Genomic DNA, 11,632 nt, shown 5'->3' with positions numbered 1-11,632 from the left:
AAGATGACAATGAAGATTTATTAGCATGGTGGAGGAGGCGGAGCATTGCATTTCCAATTTTGAGCAAAATGGTTTGTGATGTTCTAGCTATTCAAGCTTCATCAGTTGCATCAGAGGCTGCTTTTAGTGTGGCAAGGTTTCAAATTGGCGATCATAGACATTCATTAGCGGAAGAAAGTTTGGAAACATCAGTTTTATTTAGAGACTGGGTCAACGCTGAGAGGAGGAATTATAATTTGCCAAAGTTAAGTTCCAGACAAGAAGTTTGGGTTAAAGCGGTAATTGAATCTAGTGACGATGAATTAGAGTCACAAGAGTTTCTAGTAAGTTTGCCAACACCGGAGGATGTCACCATCGATATGATTCGACAATTAGAATTGAATTTTAAAGGAGAACACATATATTAGATTACATCCGAGAACTAATTGAAACAGAACCCTTCCTAGAAGGTGGCTGCGTAAATTAGTTACTCATCTAATATTTGTAACAAATATTAGTTTTACATATGAGAACTTATTGAAACAGAACCCTTCCTAAAAGGTGGTTGCGTAGATTAGTTACTCCACTAATATTTGTAAATTGTAACTTCTAAGTTCTAAGTTGCAATTAGATTTTATTGAATAAATTTGAAGGCTTTATTCAAGTCTTTTTTATACAACTATTGTCTTGCATTTTAATTTTAATAAATACATACATATTTACATATATACTAAACTAACTTTAAAATACTTAATTTAAAAATCAAAATTTGACATTTGAAATTTCAAGTTTAAATTACTTTAAAATATTTAAAATACAAATTTGAACTTCTCAAATTTGAAATTTGAAGTTTGAAAGTTGAATTTGAAATTTGAAAACTTAAGCATTATTTATTAGCTAAAAATGTTATTGAAAACCAAATAAACTAAAAATGTTATTCAATAACATATAATTTCAATACAAATAAATAAGTACATAAAAAATAAAAAATCCCATGTCCCGTCCCGTCCCGCCAAACTCCGTCCCATCCCGTATATATAGTGGGACGGGATGGGACGTATTTTTGTCCCCCCAATCCCCGCCAGCGCCATCCCCCGTCCCATCCCGTCCCCCAGTCTCCGTCCCCGTCCCCTTGCCAGCCCTAATAGGGTAAAAAAGTTTGCTCAATTTGAGAAAAAAAAAAGAAGATAAATAAATTATATTAGGATACATTATATTTGCTAGAATATTGACCTAATGATATTTTTTATAATTATTTTAAAGTGTAGATATTTTTAATAATTATGTTAGAGATTTTGAATACTTTGCTAATTTTCCCATTTTCTAATCCTAAAGCAAATGATTGAAGCATCACTTTGTCAAATTTGCCCTCACTAATTATTCAAGGAGGGAGAGAGGGAAATGATGTATAATAATCGAGACAAAATTTTATCCTCAATTTAGTTGGAGGTATTAGGCAATCGTGAAATTATTTATCTTATAATTTATATTTTAATGATGAAATAAATTATTTTATATACATATTGTAATAAATTATCACAAAATTAATAATTGAGAAATAACTTGTGTTTCCAAGTATTAGAAAAATAATGGGATTTCATTGTCATCCGTGCAAAGAAAGAGTCAAGAAAACAGAAGGTGGGCTTCCGTAAAAAACCAACAGACAGAGCTTTGAAAATGGAGGGCACAAGATTATGCCACCGGAACCTCCTTCCCACTACAAACCCCTCTCTCACTTGCAGATTTTTCTCTAATTCTGTTATTCATCACACCTCCTTCCACAATTATAAGACAAACTTCCCCAAGTTTTTGGTTTCTGCAACTATGGAAGCTTCCTTCAAGCCTGAGGAAGCTAGGGTTCCTGCAGTGCTTCCCTTGCCTACTCCTCCCGTCACCAAGGCAACTTTCTCACTTTTCCTTTTGCATTTCTATATATTTGATTATAATTCTTATCAAGTTGCTAAATTCCTTTTTGCATTTCTATGTAAATATTCGAATTTGGTTAGCATACAAAATTATGTGAAGTTTGCTTATATGTATATATAGTCAAAAGGAGGAGAAATTTTAAGGACTCATAAATAAAGCTTTAGAAATGTCTTCTTTTTCCTATTTATGGACTGCCCATATATCAAAAGACTAATGGTGTAATATGTAATGTAAACATACCTTTTCACATTGAGTATTATTCTCAGTTGCTTTTCTCATTTAACTTTTAGAAGCTTCATTTGCTTGTCAATAACTTTTTCACTTTACCTTACTTTTCTAATAACCCTATGGTCCCTGCCTAAGTTGCTCGATGCTTCACTTTCAGTGCCGCACATGCGTTGACATGACATGGTGTGGAATCCGTACTGGATTTGGTCAACCGATTTTGGGTATTTTGACTAAAATCAACGGAGAAATTTGGAACACATATAGTGATTTTTGTAATAAAAACAAAAGCTAAGGTGAAATTGATAATTGAATTAGTTTTAGCCAAATCCCCACACCTGTATTTGTATCTGGATCTGTACCCCAAATCATAAAATTTATATCATTAAGCCGACCTCTAGATTCGCACCCGTATTGGACACCCCCATCCGAGTCTGAGCAACTTAGGTTCCTGCAATAAGCTGTTTTTTCTGCGCTATAGGTTATATTAAGCTTAAAAAGATTGTTTAATTTCCTATAGATAGGAGCTTTTAGTTTCATGTTTATCTTTCCGCAGTGTAGAGCTACTTTATGATGTCATAATTTTTTTTGTGCATCAGTTCAAGATTGCTCTTTGCCAGTTATCTGTAACTACCGACAAGGAGAGAAACATTGCTCATGCTCAGCAGGCAATAGAAGATGCTGCAGACAAGGGTGCTCAGCTTATTCTTCTCCCTGTAAGTTCCTTTTATTTTCTGAAAATGATGGCTGAACTATCTCAATGCAATCGTCTCTCTGGACTCCAGAAAGATGGAGCAAATTTTGTTACAATAGGGTATATACATTTTATCTGTTTTTTACCAAGATTCATCACTGTGACGTACATGGTTTATGAGAGACTTAGAGTTATTTGGTATCAGAATTCCACAAATTATGGGCCTATAATTTATGTCTGAACTAAATTATGGTTTTAAGTGTTTCAAAATATGAAAGCATCAGAAATAGAATCTGTCTCAATCATTAAACTTTTCCTCATTAACTATTTCCTTGTTCCTTGTCCTTCTTACATTAGAAAATGGGCCTATAATTCATGTCTGAACTAAATTATTAATTTGCTTGCTGAATGTGTATAAATTCTTATTTGTCTACTGTCCTGTTGTTTGTTGGTTATTTTAGATGAACTTGGATGCATCCCTTTGTATTTGAGTCACTGAGAGAGTTCTATGATGTTTCTTTGACATTGTCTAACTCATGATGTGATGCCTGCGTTCTGTCTTAATTTTGTTTACATTCACTAGCTTGCTTCCATTAGTATTTCTTTTTTACTCTTCGCTTCTTGTTTTTAAGTGAGGCTTAAATTAACACAATTGCTTCCTGCTATGACAGGAAATATGGAATAGTCCATATTCCAATGATAGTTTTCCAGTATATGCAGAGGACATTGATGCTGGTGGAGATGCATCTCCTTCAACTAGGATGTTATCTGAAGTTTCTCGGAGTCGAAAGATTACAATTATTGGTGGCTCTATACCTGAACGCAGCGGTGATAAATTATATAACAGTTGTTGTGTCTTTGGCACAGATGGAAAGCTTTTGGCCAAGCATAGGAAGGTCTGCATATTTCTTTCTCATTTGGAAAGAGCTATAAGAAAAACACTTAAAAAAATGATTATGACATGGGTTTGCAGTCCAATTATGTTCATTATATCTACTATTTATCATAAATTTATTTAATTTCATGTTTGGAATTCTTAAGCCTTAGTGCCTTAACTAATTCAATTTGAAAACAATGCTTTTGCAGATACATCTCTTTGACATTGACATTCCAGGAAAGATGACTTTCAAAGAATCAAGGACCCTAACAGCTGGAGAGAGACCTACTATTGTAGACACAGGTTTGACATGCTTTTTACTGATTTAAGATGTACTCTGTTCACCTATTAAGTAGTATGCTATATAAAATTTGGGGCGACAAATCGGTTATGTCCTTGTTTGACTTGTTCAAATATAAAGTTTGAGGTATTCTGACGTAGGAGGAAAGTTGCAACCTTTTTTTCCAAGTCTGATGATGAGTCTCAATCTAGTAACCAGCATATTGTGTACTTGATCAAAAAAATAAAAGTAACCAGCCTCTGCTGTTTTATCATATTTTACTGGTATCCGCCTTTTGAAGATATCTTGTTAGCTGCATCTATTCACTTGGAAAGATGCACAGTATATTGCCAACATTTTTCTTTTCTCCTGAAATTAGTTGATGAAGATGTGCTTAATATTTCTATAATCTTATACCAAAGTACTTGCAGCCATTCAGTAGAGCTACTGTAAGTAACTAGTGAATTCCATATGCAGAGGTTGGACGCATTGGTATTGGTATATGCTATGATATTCGCTTCCAAGAACTGGCGGCTATCTATGCTGCAAGAGGTAATACTTCTCTATGTGTACTATAAACAGTGGCGAATTTAGGTGAAAAAAATAGGGCACCCGAACCCGTGGTCTCCTCGTAAAATTAGATATTTTATGTATATATTTTCTAACATTTGTATAATATTATTTTCTTGCACCCGTACTATAAAAAGTCTAGTTGGTCCACATGGTTAAATGTTGAGCTTTTGACTTTGAGGACTGAGGATCAATTCCCACTTAATACATTTTTCTTGGTGCACCCATCTTCAAAAAATCCTAAATTCGCCTCTGANTTCATATGTTTTTTCATCTATTGCGTATTCCTCTTTATTCATTTATAAATTATGTTGTAGTTTATATTCTAAGTTATTTATTTGTATTTCTAGATATAAAATAGTCTTTCTTTGTGCTACTATAGATTTGTGGCAAATTCCTGCGAATATATTATTCTTAAGTCTATTTTGCCTATGTTCTAATTCTTGTCGTTTTTCCATAATTATTTCATTAAGTTTTTGTCTATATTCGTTATTCTTGTTATTCATTGTATTTTTAAATATTGAATATATTTATATTCTATTTTAGATATATTATCTATTAATTGATCTAATTTTTCATTATTAGTCTTTGTGATATTAAGTTGTTTATATTCCGGATATAATTTTCTACTCGTATGTTTCTTACCGTGTTTTTTATTATTCATAGCTCTGATATCATTTTTCGGTGCGGAACTGGTAGTTGGTGAATTTATGAAAGTGGTAGATGGTAGTGTGGTAGGTAAGTAACGTATTTTCAAGATTTTATTATAATATCTTTTTACTAAGTATCTTAATCTTGATATCTCTTTTGGAGACCTCCAAGTTGAACTTTTGCAGACCTCCAAGTTGAATTCTTCACTTCTGAGACATTGGAAGATTGTAGGTTTTGTAATCGGATATGGAAGCTTTGGCAAGTTAAAGACAGTTGAAATACTATGCAGAATATGTAGCTTGTCATATTCTCTACCTCATAAATGGACTTTACCATGTGTACAATTTATTCATGATGTAGACGAATTGTATTCCTGTCTCATCTAGATTTTGCAAATGGAAGTAAATAGGCTATTTTATGTCTGATTTAACCTGCTGTTATGAGCTACTTTCTATTAACTACTGTTTTTTCCTGCATGTTAGGTGCTCATCTGCTTTGTTATCCTGGTGCCTTTAACATGACCACCGGTCCCCTTCATTGGGAATTGTTGCAACGGGCAAGGTAGTGATGAGTTTAGTACTACACAAGTGACTAAGTGTTGGTTTATTCTATCATGTAATAAAAGCTGATTCCTCATAACCTGTGCTAGTGTGGTACTAGGGGTGCTGAGTGCTCTGGTTACTTTATATCATTTGTTACAAATACCATCGGGGGCTATCTTTGTGATCTTTTCTTTTGATGGTGAAGCCTTCTTAATCACAAGAGGCGTTGTCAAATATTGAGGTTCATCTTAGTTTCTGGGATTCTGTTTAGGAACCAACAACAACATACCCAGTGATTCTGTTTAGGAATCAAATATGTAAGTACCAGATGAAATTCTAGACAAATGAAATCCAAGCGGGATATTTATCATTTCACATTCTTTATTGTTTGTTTGTTTATATGTCTTAGAGCAGAGATATTGAATCAAATCACAGAGTCATACCTATAAACCACTTTTTCTTGATTCCCCCAATAGTGGAAATAACAAGGGTGTCTTGTAATTTAAGAGTGTACTTTGCACCTTTCAACAAATTGTTATTGATGGTTATTGCTGACCATGCGATCTACTTGATATCATGTTGACTTTTATCATGAAGAACATTTATGGCACATGCTATAGTGATTCTTGTACTAGGCTAAGTTGATACAGCTAAGTTGTGGAAGTTGATGGATATATATTGATTTGCAAGTTTATATGAGTTTATGTTAGGATTTACTAGTTTCATTCTTCTTCCCATTGTCTTTTATGTCTCTTTAATACTTTTAGATGCCAAAAATTGTGCTACTCTTTTTTTTATAGTTTGTCACTCCTTTATTTTACTTTTAAAATACTAACTAATAAACTTAGGTTCCAGGTTGGAAATTACTCAACTCTATAAGGGCAAGATAATTTATTGAATTAGGGTCGGAGGGACTAGTCCTATTAAAAACCTTTGGCTCCTTCTTGATGCATTGAAATTTGGAGACACTCTGATCTTTCAAATCCTAGGAAGACTTGATTGCTTACATTTTCGTTCATATACATTGCAGTCAAGTTTTAATGAAGTCTGTATAATAATTTGACTTTACATGCACATAAAGAATAACTAGTAACATCTATGTTACTTGTCCTGCAGGGCTGCTGATTGCCAGGTACAACACTGATACCTATATGCTCCATTATACTCTTCTGCATTTCCTTTCCATATGTGATTTTATTATGCTTTACTTGAGCCGAGTTTCTATCTGAAACAGCCTCTCTACCTTCACAAGGTAGGGGTAAGGTTGCGTGCACATCACCCTCCACAGACCCCGCTTGCGGGATTACCCTGGGTATGTTGTTGTACTTTTGTGCAATTGATCTTTGACAGTGTTTGCTGCCTTGTTTCTTGAAATATCACCAAATTTGTTTATGTATGCAGTGCTTTATTTGGTGTTAAAGATTATGCTGTTTTTTTGTCTGTTGTTGGAATCTGTAAGTTCTCATCCATGTAATCCATTATGGATTGCATGGATGATTTCAATAATTCTTAGTTTTCCAAAAGTGAAGATATTGTACTTACCCTGTTAGATGAGCCTAAGAGGTGCTTCTTTGATGTCAAATTGCTTTATCTTTTTCCTCTTTCTTTTCATGTATAGTTGACAGTAGGAATCATGTATATCGTATCAATGTATCATAGTATTACTCTACTTCTTATTAGTATCAATTTAAATGTAGCACTTTTATTTCCGTCCGTACAAAACTTAAATTTCTGAGTTGAGCACAATTTCTTCTGAATCTCATGGCTAGCGCCTCACTGATTGTATTTACTACTCCGAAGATCTATCTTATCTGTTGTGCACATATTCCTGTCAGTTGTATGTAGCAACTTGTTCTCCTGCCAGAGACGGTGGTTCTAGTTATGTAGCTTGGGGACACTCTACTCTTGTTGGACCGGTAAGTATTTAATGTCTGACGTGGCTTGTTACAAAGATCTTTTAGTTAACATGTTCCTCACGTCACTTTAAAGAAGAAACAAGAAGGATCTCAAACCATTTATTAACGAGCTGATTAATGGTGGAAAAGAAATATTGGAAACAATCATGTTTTGTAAAAGTGGCTTCAACTGTTGCTTAATATATTATGCTTAACCCACAGACCCAAAAAAAAGGAACCTAAAGAAACTCAATCTTGCAGTTTGGAGAAGTGCTTGTGACAACAGAACATGAGGAGACTACACTAATAGCAGAGATTGACTATTCAGTAATTGAGCAGAGAAGGTGAGTTCCTCTTATACCCCTAGCTTAGTTTTAGATTGAATATGTATTCACATTGTATACGTTCAGTTTGTGCATTGGTTTGCTGCATTTTATTTCAATATTTCTCATCCTAAAATGATTTTTTTATGGTTAATGTGTCCTTTCTCTTGGATGATGGAGGGGCAATATAAACAGTTCTCAGTCACAACCCTTTGTTCATGTTTAGAGCTTATCTCTAAGTTATGGTTTATCTTCTTCTGGCCCATTTATATGCTCAAAGTCGTATTTCGATGTGCAGAACATACCTTCCATTTCAAAAACAAAGGCGGGGAGATTTGTACCAGTTAGTTGATGTTGACAGATTGAACTCCACAGGGGCCAAATGAGGTGCATTCTATATTGCATGCAGATGGAATAATCTAGATAGAATTAATCAGTGATAAGAGAGTGATCCATTGAATGGCTAAAACGGCACGATTGCATATTTGTGCTTACATTGATCTCTGCTCAGTTATATGCACATTTGTTACTGGCTCCAAAAATCACTACCCCTTAGATTTTGCCTGGACTGATTCACCATTGTGATGTGTGTGAAACTGCAATAAAGGCTCTTTTTGTGTTTTGATTTCATTTCTAGTTTCTTTCTTTTGAAAATTGAGAAATTCCCTGTTGCGTTAGCTGGTCCAACTCTAGTTGGTGCACTGCTTTGCTATTGGGGTGAGCATGGACCCACTTCTCTACCCTTTTCCCACGAACATACCATGCTTTAACCTTTTCTAGTTTCTTTTTTGGTTGGTTTAAGCCATCGTAGACATCTCAATTAGAACTAGTACGCTTCACAGTTTTTAGCATTTGAATCTAAAAGAAAAAATAGAGAGGCGAACTCGCTGGATGAGTGGGAAGACGGTGGGTGACGAAGGGGAAAGGGTTAGGTAGGTGATTAGGGGTTGGGTTAGGGGAGATTAGAAAATGTTTTTTTTAATTATTTTTTAATTAGAGTTCAAAACTAGTTTTCATTTTTTATAATTATTATGAGCCCGTGTGACACATTTGGCATTTTATTTGTGGTTTTTGTATAGTATTAGCGTGTGAGATACCAGTATAATAAGTTTTAAATCGATTGTCATTTTGTGAGTCTATGATCAACCATCTCTCTCTGCCCCTTTTTGCCGTGAAGTGTACTGCAACATGACTTTTAGTTCTAGCAAGGGTATTTTTTACATTATATCTACTACTACTTTTTTCAGCAAATTTCCTTATCTCATCGGCCTCTATCAAAATAATTGGTGAAAACAAAACGTGTGGTATGTCATGATACTGCTGGTAGAAGTTGTGTACTATGCTCAATTTATATTCCACCCCTACACCTACACCTAGGAGATACAAGTGCTTCTGAAATAATAATAATAATAACAGTTTCTAGACAAACAAGTACTTGAATATTAAGTAATCAACTCTTCTTGTAGTTTCCAATAATAATAGGCAGATGTGGACAGTGAGTAAAAAGAAAACTGAACAGCACTTGCTTAGCCATTCTGACAGAACCACACGCACGCGCGCGCTAAGCTTCCCTTTAATTTTTTTTGGTTGGTTTCGTCACGTTGAAGCTCGATTAAATTTGAATTGAGAGACTCGAACATGAAACCTTTAGTTAAGGTTAAAGCAGTAATTACCTAACCAAATCCACAAAAGTTCCACATTGGAATAAAACGCAAACGACTCTAACCTATAATTAAGAATGACTGAATAGTTACCACTCCAGATTCCCCTGTTTTTATATAAATACATGCATCCCCTTACTTGCTACTACTCAATTGCATCAACCACAAGCCCCCATTTCCCATTTTGACTTTCATTTCATCTTTCTCAGTTGTTGATCCAGAGAAGAGAAGAGAAGAAAAATGTCTTCATGGGAAAAGCCAATAATACGACCTCATCAAAGGCGTAAGACACCATCGTTTTCTTCCTCTTTATTGGAAGCTATTTATCATTCAATTGACGAATCCAAAGAAGAAGAAAAACATGAACAAGTCCCAAATAAAAAGAGCAACAATGAAGAAGAAATCGTGAGCCTTCGACGTGCAATATTGATTGAGAAATGGATGGAAAGTTACAAATATACACAAAGTTCAGGACACTTCAGTTCAGATTCAAGTTCATCAACAGAGTCAAGCATGTTTTCTTCTTCAGAAACAGAGTCAAGATCCATCAATACATTGCCAAGACCAACAAGACAAGTTCGAAGATCAGACAAGGTTGTTACATTCTCTACAGATACAGATACAGAGACAACAACAACTCCAAAATGTGAAGGAGGAGGAAGGTTCATGAGAACAAAATCAAGAGCATTGAAGATGGTGAAACAACCTATTTCACCAGGTGGGAAAATAGCAAACTTTTTAAATTCGATATTCAATTCGAGAAACATGAAGAAAAATCATCATGAAGATTGGAGGAAATCAAGATCAGTGAATGACTCAACTACATCTTCTTGCTTGAACAAAACCCCTTCTTCGACTTCCACAAGTAATAAATCGAAAAGGTCAGTGAGATTTTGCCCTGTTACTGTAATTGTTGATGAACATTGTGGTCACAAAAGCATATACAAGAATGAAGAACCAAAGCATCAATACAGAGGATTTTACAAAGACGAAGATGAAGATGATGGTAGGAGTTGTGCAAGTTCTGATCTTTTTGAACTTGAGAACATAGGCATGATTGGTCATGTTCATGCAACTAGAGATGGTTTGCCTGTGTATGGAACTACTAGTTTTAAAATGAATCAAGCTATTGCTAGGGGTTTAGTTATGTGATCATCTACATTTCATTAGAGATCATCAATGTAAAACACTTCAAAATTTGAGTGATTAGTTTGTCTTCTTCTACTAGTTCTTTTTCTCCATCTTTGTATCATATTTCAGACTTACTCTCTACCTTATCTTCTTCTTCATCAATGGATCACAACTATGGGCTTACTAAGACATAGTCCAACTATCGCCCGAGGTTGTGAAAGAGTGGTAAGTATTCCTCCATTCTTGACCAAATGATAATCTCAAGTTCAAGTTTTGGATATGAAGTCGTCATTGATAGGTGTTTTACTCCCAAAGTGGGAATTTTTTTAGTGCGAATCTGAATTAGTTGAGCTTCAAATTGAGTATCGGAAATCAAGTGAGAAAATTAAAAAAGAAAAAAAAGAAAGGCTAATTGGAATGGTAATGAAGGGCATAAGAATTGATAATTGGCAGATCTAGAATCTAGAGTCAGTAGATTCAAAATAAGTACAATTTTACTATATGTGCAAATTTTGATTTTTTGGTATATATTTACATATTTCGAGTTGAAAGTAGTGAGTGAATTCTTGAACTTGCAGAACTCGCGTTAGATCCACCTCTACTAACAATATTGTCTAGTAGGCTAGTCTATGAAACTCTTTGATTCGAAAGAGTAGTTTCAAATCTAGTGTTTAGCCCTATGATTAGATTTAGAGCATTATTATCCATGAGGTTAGGTTACTTTCAGAGGAAACAAACCTTGATATGCAAAATTAACTCTTAAATCAAATGATTAAGAGAACATGTCCTAATTAAGATCCGTTTGAAGATGATTATAAGTTCCTTACAAATAAAGTGGTTTCCTCACGAGATGTAATGATGATGATAAGAATATGTAT

General features: G+C 34.4%; 2 protein-coding genes across 2 annotated transcripts; both read left to right on the top strand.

Annotated features, from left to right (window-relative positions):
* Positions 1–1,587: 1,587 nt before the first annotated feature.
* LOC125876190 (omega-amidase, chloroplastic-like) lies at positions 1,588–8,587 on the top strand. The gene is made up of 10 exons (XM_049557309.1): positions 1,588–1,878; positions 2,730–2,846; positions 3,496–3,720; positions 3,911–4,004; positions 4,459–4,533; positions 5,685–5,763; positions 6,861–6,876; positions 7,580–7,660; positions 7,901–7,983; positions 8,261–8,587. Exons 1-10 carry the CDS (start codon positions 1,657–1,659, stop codon positions 8,346–8,348), a joined length of 1,080 nt encoding a protein of 359 aa, XP_049413266.1. The 5' UTR covers positions 1,588–1,656; the 3' UTR covers positions 8,349–8,587.
* A 1,180-nt stretch (positions 8,588–9,767) lies between these two features.
* LOC125876192 (protein BIG GRAIN 1-like A) lies at positions 9,768–10,941 on the top strand. Its single transcript, XM_049557312.1, has one exon. The coding sequence runs from the start codon at positions 9,864–9,866 to the stop codon at positions 10,773–10,775; it is 912 nt and encodes a 303-aa protein (XP_049413269.1). The 5' UTR covers positions 9,768–9,863; the 3' UTR covers positions 10,776–10,941.
* Positions 10,942–11,632: the final 691 nt, after the last annotated feature.

Source organism: Solanum stenotomum, chromosome 9, assembly GCF_019186545.1.
Source record: "Solanum stenotomum isolate F172 chromosome 9, ASM1918654v1, whole genome shotgun sequence".
In the NCBI taxonomy this organism is placed as follows: Eukaryota; Viridiplantae; Streptophyta; class Magnoliopsida; order Solanales; family Solanaceae; genus Solanum; species Solanum stenotomum.
This window is presented reverse-complemented; position numbering and strand designations above follow the sequence as displayed.

Bases quoted from the DNA above. Each gene is read 5' to 3' on its own strand.
- LOC125876190 (XM_049557309.1), top strand. From the start codon at position 1,657: ATGGAGGGCACAAGATTATGCCACCGGAACCTCCTTCCCACTACAAAC. The intron at 2,847-3,495 runs GTAAGTTCCTTT...CTGCTATGACAG, and splicing joins CTCAGCTTATTCTTCTCCCT to GAAATATGGAATAGTCCATA. The intron at 7,661-7,900 runs GTAAGTATTTAA...TCAATCTTGCAG, and splicing joins ACTCTACTCTTGTTGGACCG to TTTGGAGAAGTGCTTGTGAC.
- LOC125876192 (XM_049557312.1), top strand. From the start codon at position 9,864: ATGTCTTCATGGGAAAAGCCAATAATACGACCTCATCAAAGGCGTAAG.